General features: G+C 42.2%; 1 protein-coding gene across 1 annotated transcript in view; it reads left to right on the top strand.

Moving 5' to 3' along the window:
- Positions 1-15,287, top strand: part of TENM4 (teneurin transmembrane protein 4) — a 562,032-nt gene that overhangs the window by 434,787 nt on the left and 111,958 nt on the right. Inside the window, exons 16-17 of the mRNA XM_007941024.2 lie at positions 9,351-9,470; positions 11,121-11,169. Coding sequence (XP_007939215.1) covers positions 9,351-9,470; positions 11,121-11,169 — 169 coding nt within the window. The remainder of the gene's footprint in view (positions 1-9,350; positions 9,471-11,120; positions 11,170-15,287) is intronic.

The raw sequence follows: 15,287 nt of genomic DNA on the forward strand, positions 1-15,287 counted from the left end.
GGAGCTCTGGTAGCATAGTGCCTAAAGCATTTGACTGCTAACCAGAAGGCTGGTGGTTCAAACCCACCAGCCACTCCTCAGAAGGAAGATGGGGCAATCTACTTCCACAATGATACTGCCTCAAAAACCCAAGGAGGGGTCGCTATGAGTCGAATCCGACTCGACAGCAATGAGTTTGGTTTGGTTTTGGTAGAGAATTCCTTAGGAGAGGATTTAGGCCTAAACATGCAGCATTCAGCAGCCAGGGTTGCCCACAGATTTAAGTTGTTGGGGCTGCAGCCTGGGACCTAATGCTCCAGTTTGAAGTCTGAGGTTACAGTCTGAAGGAACTCAAAAACTACATAAAGCTAGGAGTTCACAGAATGATGGCTTCTAGTAACTGGCCTCTAAAGGAGGCACAGCCAAAGGTATCTGAAGACACTGGTTGTTGCCAGGTCATCTTATCACTGGATGGCTCCTTGTGGTGTTTAGAACATCAGAGAAGACCTTTTGGTACCCTAGCCTCAATGGGTGATGGAGGGGCAGTGCTACCCCATCTCTAGAGATACCCTACACTGGTAAAATGAGAGACTCGGGCTCAGTCATCTTGAAGGTCCTTCCACCTTAAAAATTAAACTTCTGTAAAGGAGTCTGTGGATTTCTTCTTCCCTTTTCCCAAATGTACATAAAATAGTCTGAGAGGAAAAGCTTTCTTTCTGTAATGAACTGAAGCACTTCCCCCTGATGTTTATTCTATGTTCTCAGCAAATGATCTGAAAGCCTTTGGTGGAGCCTAAACTAAGCCCAATTACAAATGGAAAGACAGGAGTTAGGCAGTTGGACTGAGTCCAGAGGTTTAGTCTAACTAGGGATGTTTTTGTGTCACACTGCAATGATTTAGTAGGTAGCTCCCATTTTTATTCCATTCTAGTAGCTTTATTTCCGCACCCAAGGAATCTTAATAAGTTATGTTTCTACTAGAAGGTGAGTTTCTTAGAAGTAGGGACTATATCTAATTTCTTATTACCTATTTAACAATTATGTATTCAGTACTTGCTAAAATACACTGGAAAATAAAAATAGATATAGGGCCTTTCTCTCATATAGTTTCCAAAAGTAAATAAGAAATGGGTAAGTAAATATCATCCCTACCACCCAACACTGTGTATAGCACATGAAAGGTGCTTAATTAAACTTCCAATAACTGAACCCTCTTTTCATTTACCAGATTTTGTCTAAGCCTCTCTTTCCTCAACCCATATAAAATCTTTTCTTTTTTTTACTTTAGTGTATCTGAAATAACTGCATTCATATTTTTTTTCTCCCATCATCTTCCATTAGTTTATATGATTGATGATATGCATTTATTTCTTAACATTTATTAAGTTTGTAGTATATACCTACTCTTATATTGAGCACTGGAGTTAGAGACATGAAAAAGTCATGATTATGGCCCTTGAAGAACTCACAGTCTAGAAAGGAAGATAAGTGAACTAATACATGCATTTTACTGGGAAAATACGTTATGCTTTGGGAGTACAAAGAAGGGACTGACTCTTTTGTACTGGGGAAAGAAGAGCTTCACTGAGGAAGCAGCTCTGAAAGCAAAGATAAGTAGGAATGAGGAGAAAAGACCTTGTAGGCAGATGAAACAGCACAGACTAAAGCAGAGAGACATGACAAGGCAAGGATAGAAGTAACTCAACATGGTTGCCACACAGGGTGTGAGAAGGGAAAAATGGGGCTGGAGCTGAAGAGATAGGCAGCTGTCAGTTCTTGTAGAGCCTTATATGTTTTGATGGAAACAATGGGATTCTGCAGAAAATGACCTGCATAGCACTATGACATGGTAAAAGAGCAGTGGCAAGGATAAAGTTTGGAGAGTTAGGAACCTTAGATTTGCAAGATTCCTCAAGAGAAGATCTAATCCAACTCCCTGGCCTCCAGTAAGTCAGCAATATTAAAAGTTAAGTGATAGATTTATCAAGTTGTATTGTTTTTGGCCTAAGGCCATTGAAAGGCATACATATTAAACACAGGAAGAACATCAAAATAAGCTATAGAGAATGAAGTACTACAAGGAGTTGGCTTTTGAATATAATAATACATAGCATATTACAGTTTATTTCATAAAAGAAATCATCAGGCACATACCATTGTAACTCTAATACAGTACAGTGGTCACAAGGTGGGTGTCCAAGGTGGTCCATATTTACTTTTACCTTAAAAAATAGGAAATAAGGAATGTTATACTTCTATGGAGTACTGGATTTTCATTAATTTGTTTCCTCATCCCAGCGTTAGCTGGTAACATGTCTGGTCCCACGTACAGTATCTAATGGAGACTGGGATCCATTCCATAGAGAGATGGACACTGAACTCCCACTAGTTCTAGTGTATTACACCATAACTCTATGTGTATACATATTCATAAAACCTAGTTTTAACCAAAGGTATTCATGAAGTGCTTAAGTGACTTGAAAAGATTCCTGCAAAGTAGCTATAACAACTCAACTCACTGCCATTGTGTCAGATCTGACTCATAGCAACCCCTCCTTGGGCGGTATCACTATGGAAGTAGATTGCCCAACCTTCCTTCTGAGGAGTGCCTGGTGGGCTTGAACTGCCAGCCTTCTGGTTAGCAGTCAAATGCCTTAGGCACTACGCCAACAGAGGTCCTAAAGTAGCTATAGGTTTAAGATAATACTAACAGTGCAAGTACAATAAACAAGAAAATGGCACAGCTGACACTTCTCCTACTTCTAGGACAAAGTCTTCTCAACCACAGTGTGAGGATAAAAATAATAGTGATCTCTCATTAAAAACAGTAATGGTCTCAAGTAGTTCGTATCCAACAAAAAGTTAACCAAAAAATTTATTATTGTCAAGGGCCTAACAAAAAGTTAACCAAAAGATTCAACATTATGAAGATTCTAACAACGGTAAACAAAATAATTCAAAATTATCAAGAAGACTATTTGAAATATGAATTTGAATCCATTAAACTTTACAGCAAATATATATTATACCACTATAGCTAATAATATTATCTAATATATTACCTAATAATGGTAGCACACATGTAAGATTTATAAATAAACATATGTACATCAAAATAGCATATTCAAAAATGTTTACATACAGCAATAGAATATGATTGAGCCATAGAGAGAAAGGAAGGTCTGATACATGCTACCACATGGATGAACCTTGAAAACATTATACTAAGGGAAATAAAGTGAGACACAAAAGAATAAATATTGTATGATCCCACTTACATGAGGTATCTGGAACAGGCAAATGCGGGGAGATGAAAGTTTATTAGTGGTTACTAACGGCAGGTGGTAAGGAGAAGTAGAGTGTTATTGCTTAAGGAAAACCGAGTTGCTGTTAAGAGTGATGAAAAATTTTGGAAACAGCTAGTGGTGACGGTTGTACAACATGAGGATTGGAAATACTGTCACTGAATTGTACATGTAAAGATGGTTTAAATGGCAATGGCTGGTGAGGAAATGGAAGTCCAGAGAGGTGAGGTGACTATCCAAGGTCATTTATTTACTTAATAATAGGGTCAGAACTAGGAACTCTGACTCCTTGCCCAGAGCTCTTCTCACCATACCCGTTATTTCTCTCAGTGAACTTGAGGTTGCTTTTTTATTTGATTCTGTTTTAAGTGGTCTCTCTCTCTCCAACAGTTTCCTCTCTTGATCCCAAACCTGGCCTCTGTCCTCAAGGAGCAGTCAGGCAGATCCTCCCCATACTGGCATCAACAGGGGGCACCTCAGTCAAGCCCTGAGTGTATAGTTGGTCTAAGGCCAGTATGTTTGACATCCCCCATGGTCTGGCACAAGTGCTCCCTCCTGGCACAGTGCTCCCAGCCTAATTGCTTGTTTTGTATCCCAGCTGCCTGACATATGCCAAACCCATGTGTTGACTCATTGGTGTCAGAGAAAACTACACCAGGGCATTTCTCATTGGCTTTTGTGAGCAAGTAATTAGGGACCATAACATGCATTTCTGTAACTCCAACACCTAACACGATGCCAGTTTGTTTAATTAAAGTTAATTTTTGTGACTGCAGTATATAACACAGTAGAAAGAGTAAGGACTTAGAAGTAAGAAGACCTAGCTTTGAGTGTCAACTCAACCAATTGAGTTCTTGCTGTGTGACTAAGTTCTTGCTGTGTGACTCTGAGCAAGTCACTTCTCTCCAAGCTTCAGTTACTTGATTTTTTTTTTACTGAACAAACACTCTGGAATCAATAGCCCGTGCTTACCCTGTTGTTGTTGTGTGCCATCAAGTCAGTCCTGACTCACAGCAAATATGTAGGATAGAGTTGAACTAGCCCACAGGGTTTCCAAAGTTGTAATTGTTACAGGAGCTTGCCAGGCCTTTTTTCCTGAGGAAATGCTGGTGGGTTCCAACTGCCAATCTTTTGGTTATCAGTCAAGCGCTTAACCATTGCACCATCAGGGCCCCTTTCCTGCTTACACTAACTACCCTGAAATGTAGTCCCAGCCCTCCTCTGACTCAAATATAAGCTTGTAAGATAGCTATGTAAATGTGAATGATATATGATGGCCTCAGTAATGGAAAGATACTCCTAAGATGTGGAGAATCCCAGAGGAGGGAGTGATTAATTGTGCTAGAAGGAGTTAGTGACAGCCTTACTGAGGTGATGACAGGTTAGATGGGACTCTAGATGAGTAGAAAATAACATTCTAACACTCCATTATGCTGGGACAGTGACCAAGGGAAACAAAAACACATCAAATATAGGACCAGTGATAAGAGGATCATATGAGCCAGTTAGGAAGCCAAGTTGGTGACAATGATCTGTTCTCCCATTTTAGTTGGGTCTCACTAAGGCAGTCTTCCATTATGGAATTTCACAGTATGGCAACCATTTCTTTGCCACATCCCCTATTGAGCGAGTGCCTGACCCTTAGTGTGGGGTCATTGGTCCATTGATGTGCAGAAGTCAGCTTATATAAGCTCACAAGAGCTGACTATTAAAGAATCTTGCAATCCAATTATTAAACATTAAAAAAAGAAAACTCACTGCTGTTGAGTTGATTTTGACTCATGGCGACCCCTCCTTGGGTTTCCAAGGTGGTCTGCTCACCAGAAGGCTGGCGGTTCAAACCTACCAGCCACTCCTCGGAAGGAAGGTTGGGCAATCCTACTTCCGTAATGATACTGCCTCGGAAACCCAAGGAGGGGTCGCTATGAGTCGGGGCCGACTCAATGGCAAACAACAACAACAACAACAACAATCTCTACAGAAGTAGATTGCCCAGTCTTCCTTCTGAGGAGTGGCTGGTGGGTTTGAACTGCCAGACTTCTGGTTAACAGTCAAGTGCCTTAGGCACTATGCTACCAGAGCTAGGTAACGTCAATTCAATTCCAACTCAGTGACTCAGCACACATAACAAAACTGCCCAGCCCTGCACTACCTTCACCACAGAAATAGGGAAACACTACAAATTAGGGCACTTTATCTTTTCTTTTCTTCTTTTTTAGCCAGTTGTTACATATTTACCAGCACACTACTGGTGGTATCAATTAAATCAACTGATGAAGAAAGAAAGCATTAGGTAGCCCAGCACTCACATCTTTTCAAACCTCCCTGGACCAAAAGCATGTGGCAGCAGACAAATCTAAGAGGCCTCCCCAGAGCAGACTTCCCCCTTCCTTTGTCCTAGAAGCCTATATATGGTGAACTGGGCTTTGTTGGCAACAGAAAATCATAGTCAGACGGAAGGAAGATGGAAGTGTTTTTCTGCAGGACTTAATTCCTGAGCCAATGCCTTTTTTGGCAAGAGGCCTCTATGGCCTGCAGGGGCACTGGGAGTCAACTTAATCTTCAGAATCCAAAGCAATCCACAGGAGCCTGGGCTAAAATTACATCTGCTCTGGCTTGCTGAAGTTGAGGCTATATGAGAGCCAAGCAGTGCTGATTTAGTGTCTCCCAATTATCAAGAAGTCCCCAAAGAGAGATCAATCAGAGGAGGCTGCCCCACATGTGTTTGAGGGGCAGCAGCCAGGGCAGTCCCAAAAAGGAAATCATCCCCAGAGGGCTGGTTATTGTCCAGGCAGAATCTGAAGGCGCATATGTGAGGAGAAGGCTGGATAGTAGCCAGCACCAGGAGATGAGATCTGTTAGTAATTCTCTAGAAGGACAAAGTTCCAGCAATAAGAAATTCAATTTTCCTCCATTAAAGAAAGCATCTCTCAATACCATCTGAATACAATTGCTGGAATAAATCTTTCCCATTAGCAGAAAGATAATTTCACATAAATATATTGAGAGACCTTCAGAGCAGGACTGAGAGTCTTTGCTGAGCCTTACCCGCTTAACTTGTTTGCCATGTAATTGCATTTAGACCAAGGGCCTCGGAAGGAAACCACTGACTGAATTAGCATTAACCAGATTGTGTGTAGTGAGGTGAAGTAGGGTGGAGTGGGGGTGAGGAGTTTGGTGCATTGTGGGTAGTTGTTCTTACCTTCTGAAAGGACAAGCTGACACTGGTGAGACCAGCTGCTTACAAGCCTAGTGTTAATTGCTTTTCTTGTCAAACAGAGAAAAGTTTATCACTCTAAGAAGGTAGATAATAAAACAGGGGCTTTTTTATGAAAGCCCATGGGCTCATTGGTAGCTCTTCCCTGAGCCAGGTGGGGGGGAAAAAAAAAAGCCTTTAGAATGAGGTTAATAGAGAAAGATATAGAGACAGCAGAGCCTACATTTTTACCTTATATTTGTTCTATCAATGAGAGCTTTCTTCCAGTACCTTAGGACTTTGATACCTGTGAGCTCCTTCATGTTCACCCATTGTCAGTGGTAAACAGATTCATCTAGAGCATTGGACCCAGAGTTGAGAGGCCCTGATTCAAAGCCTGGTTCTGCCATGACCTCCATGTGTGACACTGGGCAAATAATATAAGCTCTCTGAATCAGTTTCCTCTTCAGAAAATGATGGGGGGTTCCACTCATTCAGTGATTTTCTAACTGACTTCTCTAGAGACCAAGATTCCATAGAGTTGCCTTCAGAATCCCTGCAAGGGGAAAAAGGCTCCCCACCTCTACTTCATCTAGAACAGATCTTTTTATTTCTTTTCCATCTCAGAGTCCTTATAAAATGTCATCTGCTGCAGTACAGGAATTATTTAACATGGCCTTTCTAGCCATTGTCTTAATGACTCCTATCACATAACTGAGTGAGACTATGCAAATGTAAGTACTTGTGGCCCACCAAGGTGATTGGCTAGCTTGCTAATAATATAAATAAGGTACATGATATCCTTGTGGAGGCTGAACCATGCAAATAAGGTGTATGTAACCCTAACATGGGGAATGGTCAGTTTTGCCATCGGCTAGGCTTAATTGTGGGAGCTCTGGTAACATAGTGCCTAAAGCACTTGACTGCTAACCAGAAGGCTGGCAGTTCAAACCCACCATCCACTCCTCAGAAGGAAGATGGGGCAATCTACTTCCGTAGTGATACTGCCTCAGAAACCCAAGGAGAGGTCGCTATGAGTCAGGTCCGACTCGATGGTACATAACAACAACAGGCTTAAATTGAGCCATCCCAGAGGTAGAAAAGGGGATCTCACTACCATCAAGAAAGAAGAGTCAGGAGTGGACTGTGACCTTTGGAACCAAGATCCCTGTGCTAAACATCCATGACCTGATGCAGAAGACAGAGAGAGAGATGTAACACTTTTCTGAGATGGTGAGACATCATTAGATTATGAGAAGCAATGGCAGAGAAACTGCTGTAGCAGAGACCAGCATGAGAGAGCAATGGGCTTCCCGGCCCATGGAGTGAGAAAGCTGAGTGTTTTAGGGCAGGTTTACTGGCAGAGTAGGGTGCTTTTCTGGGTACCTATTTGCAGAGCTAAAAGAGCTTTGTAACACTTGCCCAAGCAGGGCAGAGGCCAAGAGGCTGCAAGGCCCAGGCTCTAAAGGCCAGAGAGAAGTATACCTACGGCACAGCTGAGAAGAAGCTGCCCTGAATGAAGAACTACGTCCTGAGTTGTTTCTGATCCTGAATTGTAACTTCCCTAATAAATCACATAATCATAAGTATGGTCTGTGAGTTCTTTGTGGCCCTTATAACAAATTATTGAACCCAGCAAAGAAGTAGAGCCATGAGAAGAACAGTTGGTGTCAGAATTGGCAAGAAAGTTGGAGGGTGGCGTATGTCTGCCTTAGGCTGTTGACCTTGATCCGTCTTCTCCCTTGTGATGTTAGAGGAGGTCAGATGCTGCCCCAGGACCTTTTTGTATCTGTTAAAAAGGTTTATAAAATATTTGAGAAACATTATTGTAGATGATCTCTAATTGTCCTAACTTATTTGCTCAATCCACCATTTTTTAACAATGACATGGAACTTGTTAGGCATAGTCTATGTAGTATGGAGAGGAATTAAAGGAAAAAGAAAACTCTTGGCCATAGTCTCAAAGAGCTCACAATGTAACGCAGAAGAAAAAACATATGTGGTATGGTAGGGTGTCATGGTGTTTATGTTAGGTTTGGGGGACAGAGTGATTAGTTCTGATAAGGGGCATAAAGAAAAGCTTCAGGGAAGAGGCATCATTTTCATCTGGGTCTTAAAGGATGAGAATATTGGGAAAGGGGTACAAGAATGTCGTTCTAAGCAGATGGAAGATCACTGCACAGGCACAGAGGCTTTAAACAACCTGGCAAGTGTGGGGAAAACAGATGGTGCGTTGTCTACAATATAGATGAAAAGAGAGAGACTACAGAACAGGGAAGGGGGATACTGGGAGAGGTGACAGGTTCTACTCTTCTGCCCTTCTCCTGTCTCTAATGCCAGATGAGAGAAAGTATACTCTACTTTGTTCACTTCCTTGTATATTCACTTCCAATGAAACTATTAGTGACAATGACAGCCACTCTGGAGTTTACTCTGTACTGGGATGAAAACACAGACAGTAAAAGAGCAAGTTCAGAGAGCTAGGAAGTACAAGAGCTGGGATTTGAACCCAGGTCACCTGATTCCAAAATCTACACAAATAACCACACTGTACTGCCCTCTGGCATCAGCTTTATCTCATTAGAGCATAATATAGTATCTTTAGAAAACAACCAGGAATGAGATACTTGAGAATTCTTCCTAATAGTAGTTCTCTTGAGGGAATGTTGATGCCTTAATTTGAGGCGATATGCAAAATTTAAAAAAAAAAAAAAAAGCTTATCATTTATCTTGAGTGAACATCATGAGCCCCTGGATACAAGATGTGCCCATGTGACTTGCCTTCTGTATTCTGATCTCCAGGGGTTCTTTGCCAGCCAAGCTTTGAACATAAAAGATAGATCACATTATTCTCTTTTCTCTTCCCACAGGCATGCGTGTGTCATTCGTGGTCAAGTGATGACATCAGATGGGACCCCACTGGTTGGTGTGAACATCAGTTTTGTCAATAACCCCCTCTTTGGATACACAATCAGCAGGCAAGATGGCAGGTAGGAGACCTTTTTTGGACCAGAGAATGTGCAGCCTCTGCTTGTCTGGCCTCCCTGCTCTCATGGCCTTTCTTTAGAGTAGTTACATGAAAAAAGAATGGGTCTTAGATTCTGAGAACTTGAATTCAGATGTTTATCTCTGCAGCTCACTAACTGTATGACCTTTTATCTGACTCTGGCCTAAATCCCTTTGACTATGGCAGCTCTGGTAGCGTAGTGCCTAAGGCAGTTGACTGCTAACCAGAAGGCTGGTGGTTCAAACCCACCAACCACTCCTCAGAAGGAAGATTGGGCAATCTACTTCCATAGTGATACTGCCTCGGAAAACCAAGGAGGGGTCGCTATGAGTCAGGTCTGACTCAACGGTGCATAACAACAACAACATAGATTAAACTCTTCCTTCTCATTTGGTTGTCAGAGTAAGTGTAGAGTACTTTATGCATTTTATCCTGCTCCATGCCTTATGATATAAAATACAGTCACATGGACCACTTTGTACAGCCAGTTTACTCCAGACATCTTAGCCATTCTTGTTGTGTGGTTTCCATCCTGCAGCCACGTAGTCTATGAAAGTGACTGTCAGCCTGCTATTGAATGATGCCAGAATTCTGATGTTTAAATTCCTCAGAGAACTACCAATAGAATGAAATAAAGCTTCAGGCTTCGTCTCACCTACTTTGGTCGTGTTGTCAGAGGGACTATTCTCTGGAGAAGGATATCATGCTTGGTAAAGTGGAGGATCAATGAAAAAGGGGAAGGCCCTCAACAAGGTATATTGACATGGTGGCTACAACGATGGGCTTAGATATGGCAAGGATCATGAGGCTGGCACAAGACCGGGCAGTGTTTTGTTCTGTTGTACAGAAGGCTGCTGAGTTGGAGATGACTCAATGACACCTAACAACAACAACAACAATAGATACAGCTCTTCTATTCATTAGCTATGTGTCCTTGAACAAATGTCACCTCTCTAAGCTTCAATTTATTCATCTGTTAAATGGTCTTAATAATATTCTCTCTCACACAATTGGTTGTGAAAACTAAATGATATAATGGATGGGGAAGCATTGTCACATAGTAGGCATTCAAAAATTCTTAGTTCCTTTCCCATTATGATTATTTTTAGTGTCTAGCACATTGTAAGTATACAATAAATATTAGCTGTTTATTAAAATTATACATTATTCAATGATGAGAAGGTGATGATTGCTGGACAGACAATGAGAACATTTTGGAGAAAAGGAGAAGAAGAAAGTGGAATATTAAGGTTGTCAGTGGTGACAACTCCTCTATTTTTAATAAAATCAGGTGGTGATGGTCCATCTGGCTATGTGTGGGCCCATAAGGTTGATTTTCATTCCATGTTGGAAATTATGCTCTAGGCTGATTGATTTTAGCACCTCTTTAATCTAATATCAGATGTGAAGATGGCCCAGCCGAGGTGATAATGAAGTAGAGGCTCATCTGTTTGTAGACATGAATGCCTCTTAGACAGGTTGGCAAGTTTGGCATGGGAAGCTCCTTCTGCTCCCTCCTCTCACACTATGTCAGTGGGGAAGGGCCCAGCCAGAAGAGGTTGGTGGCCAGTCCTCAGGAGTAGTCTCGCCTGGCCAGTTCACTGCTCCCTGCCCTGTACACACCCCTTCCCAGGAAGCATCACTGTGCAGACTTCTACCACAGCATGAAGGAATCTCCTTTGGTACCCTCAGTCTTTTCTACTTCAGGTTCTGAGCTACCTGCTGTATTGAAATGGCAGATGTGAGCATCATAGGCAACAGGTATTCTGACTATATTATTACCTGCTGCAAAACAGTCATCAGAAAAGAGCCACTTTTAGGAGATCTGGATAGAGTGGGAGAACAAGGTGGAACAAAACTCAAAATCATAAAAAAGACCAGGTTTACTGGTCTGATAGAGCCTGGTGAGACCCCCAAGACTATGGCCCCTAGTTACCCTTCACGTCTGGAATTGAACTCACTTCTGTGGTTTCCAGCCAAACAACAGACAGGCATATAGTGAACATTTACATCAGGTAGATACACCCCTTAGAGCAATCAATTATGAGAAACAGAAGGGCAGCATTCGCATAGCTCAGGGGTGAGAGTGCATGAGAGAGAAGGGCACAGAGAAGAAGTAACTATGGGGAGGAAGTGGGAAGAGAGCTGTTATATTGTGGGGAATTGCAGTCAATGTCATGAAACAAAATGTGTATGAACTGCGAGATGGAAAATGAATTTGCTCTGTAAACTTTCACTCAAATTACAATAAAAATTTTGGGGGAAAATTTTTAAAAAAACCTTTTTGCCATGAAACTCATTAGTCCTGCCCTGTTCAGGTTGATTAGGGTGAATCCATAAAACACACCAAAGTCTGGCATAACCTTGGTGTCTCTGAGAAAAGTTCACTGTCTGAAATATCCAGGCTTTGATTTCTCCTGTTTGTGTTCTCTCTTTCAATTTTTGCTGTTCCTCAAGAGCATAGGGAATCCTAGAAGGCACACAACAGCCATGCTTCCTACATCACCTTCCTAAATTATGTCATTGTAGCCAGGACTTCTACCAGTTGGAGCTTGAGTTTCAGACCAGTTCTTACCAATGCATTATGAGGCTTAAATTTTCTTCCCAACTAGATATAGCTTAATGTATGAGAAAGACAATACTTATTTTCTTAGGGTCTGAAGATCCTTGTTTGTTATATGGGAATGGATAACATCTTGCCCACTTTCCTCTCCATCTTCCTTGACTCACCTTTTTTTTCTTACTTCTCATACCCCAGGAGAAATGGTAAGGCTGCCTTTATAGTCTGGAGATAACAGTATATGCAAACAGGCTGTAAGTTTAGGGACTGTGTCTAACTCATCTTTGTATGCATCACCCTCCATTGCTGGCACTGTGCTACTTGGCCTCATCTAGCATCCCATACCCCACCCCCACCCTCACGCACGTGCATGCACACACACACACACACACACACGCTTGCTAAAATATCAGTCCTCAAATCTTAACAGACTCATAAACAGAAAACAACAGTAGAGAAGTGAGCCAAAGAGATCATTACAAAGATGGAAAATAGAAGTCATGAAGAAAAATTAAAAGACTAGCAGACAAGAGAAGGAGTTCAGGCTCATTGAATTAAAAAATGGGATTATATGGAGCATGCTGCCCAGGGAATGTGTGGGGTACTGTGCTTTTCCCATTCCTTATCCCATCTATTTAATTAATAACATTGCCAAGTGATTAGAATCACCAACTTCATTTTACAGATGAGGAAATGGAAGCCCAGAGAAGTGAAGTAAACTCACCTATGGAGTAAGTACCAGTGCTCAGACTTGCCCTAAGCTCTCTGGGCTTCATCTTAGAACCAGGTCTCCCTTCCCGTTTAGGATCAGGTTTACATCCATATACACAGGAAGCTTTTCCCCTCCAGATGAGCAGACCGGGCCCCCAGCTCTTGGCAAGGCCAACTGCTCCTGTTTGTTCACAGTCTTAAGAATGCCTCATGTTTGTGTTCTTCCCTCCCTACACTCAGCCTGTCATGAACGGAGCCCATAAAGCAGGCCAAGATTCTGTTTGACGGTTCTATCAAATGTTCTGTCAAAAAAAAAAAAAAAAACAGGCATTCTGTCAAACCACAGATGCTGTTGAGTTCTATGGCAGAAAAGTTGTTCTCTGGGTGATTCCCCAAAACCATAGATATTCTCCTGGAAAGCCAAATCCTGAACTCTTTGTTCAAAATAAACAACTTCACTGGTGTTTCTCTATCAGTACTTACTGAAGAATGGTGGGGCCAACCTCCCTCTAGCAAGCCCCGGAATGGACTGAGTGAGGAGCAGACAAAGAAGATAAAGAATTTCTGCAAAGGACAGAAGAGATGTGGAACTTGAAGACCTGAATCTGGGGATGCCATCTTCCAGGAGCAGGATTTGGTACAAGGACAGGAAAGTTCAGTGCAAAATCCTTGCAGCTTTTCTAGAGGAGGGAAGAGCAAGCTAGATAAATGGACCTAATTCCACAAGGTAGATTTGTCAGGGATAAGGGTGAGGGCCTGCATTAGGATGTCCAAAACCAACTATGCAGGTGAAAGTGGGGTTGACTTGCAGTAACAGCCAAAGAAAGGATTTAGAGGGTATAGTGGATGGTTAGTTCAGAAGATGTTAGCAGTGCCCCTCTTGCATTCATTCTCTAAACTTTTAACCCTCAAGCACTTGGCTAGGTTCTAGGAAGAATGGGAGGATGCAAATAATGTTCCTGTGCCAGAGAGCTAAATGAGTCATTGTAATACAATGTGATGTGGGCTATAAGAGGGAATGTACATGGTGCTATGGGAAGCCAGGGGGAGGAGTGCCAGTTCTAACTGGGTAAGGTTGTGATGAAGAGGTGAAGTTTGAATCGTCCACTTTGATAGAGGAGATCTCTATCCAGAAAAGCAAGATGAGGACAGGCCTGGAAATGCACCCTAAAAGTAAAAGCTAAAAGTCTATTTGCCAAAGAGATGCCTCAGCCAAGGAGTGACAGCCAGACAGGATCACTGTTTCCAAGACTTGAAGGACTGTCAAAGGGCAGAAGGAACAGACTAGTTTGAAGTCAGCCCAGCAGGTAGAACCAAGTCCTGGGAATAAAGGAATATAAGAGGGACCCAGGCTCATCCAAAAAAAAAAAAAAAAAAACTGTCTAACCTTCAGAGCTCACCAAAGATGAGACCATCCTTTGTATAGCAAGCTCCGCATCACTGAAGTATGCAAATAGTAACTGAATGGCCACTTGATGGTGATTCCCTAGCAGAGACTAAAGCATCAAATTAGGGAAAGGGATTAGATCATATGACTGCTAAATTTCCTTCCAGCAGTTCAGCTGTTACTTGATTTTAAACTTTCTGGTTTATTTGGGTTTTTTGGTTGGGGTAGGGGAGGAGCCACAAGATTCTGGTCCGAGATCTTGTTGTACACTGTATATAGGTTTTAAGTAGCAGCCAAGCACTCCAGCAGACCTAGCCTACAGGATTAGTGGTATATCTTGGTTTACAGCTACCTGGGCATCCTTTCCCGTTGTCTATAACTTGAGCTATCTGGCCTTTGAGCATGTGGCTGTAGAACATGCAGAGTAGGCGCTCTGTGGAGTTGGGCAGTATCAGAATATTGGGTATACAAACAAGGACTCAGTTTCCTCAGAGATTCCAGGACTTGGATGGGGAAGTGCCTTGCTAGGTTTGTCTGCAGGTGATGGGAGTTAGGATACTAGAACCCAAAACAGAGCTGCTGTCAAGTTGCTGCTGGGTCATGTTTGTTCACAGGATATTTTAGGATGAGGCAAGGATGACTCTGTCCATTCAGTCCCTGCAAGCCTGAAACTCATACTTTGTAAGAGAGGCCTAACAGGCCTCATAGCAAGACCTCATCACAGAGCAACAAATCTGGCATTGTTTCAGAGTCAGTAATAGGTCTAAGGCAGCAGGTTGCCATTCATAAGACATTCTTACAATCCTCAGGGCATGAAGAGCAAAGGCTGGATGACCAGCTCTCTAAGAAGCTGTCCCAGTGAACTCCTCTCAGCTGGTGGGTGGGACCCAGAGTCCTCTGGTTCTTTTTTCACTTCTAAGAGACTATGATTCTGATTGTGCCCATCTCTAAACTGCTTAGCTCTTTATAATCCCAAAGGCTTTAGTTGAGTGATCTTTCATAATCAGAGTTAAAAATGCTATGGAGTCAGAATCTTAGTGACTTAAGAAGAATTCACGTGGAGTTCCGGCAAGATGGCGGACTAGGCAGAAGGACTGCACAGACCCTCTTCAACAAAGAAAAGGGAAACCAATTAACACAGA

The sequence above is a fragment of the Orycteropus afer genome, unplaced genomic scaffold (assembly GCF_000298275.1).
Source record: "Orycteropus afer afer isolate SDZICR_OR568_19922 unplaced genomic scaffold, OryAfe1.0 scaffold00074, whole genome shotgun sequence".
Lineage (NCBI taxonomy): Eukaryota > Metazoa > Chordata > Mammalia > Tubulidentata > Orycteropodidae > Orycteropus > Orycteropus afer.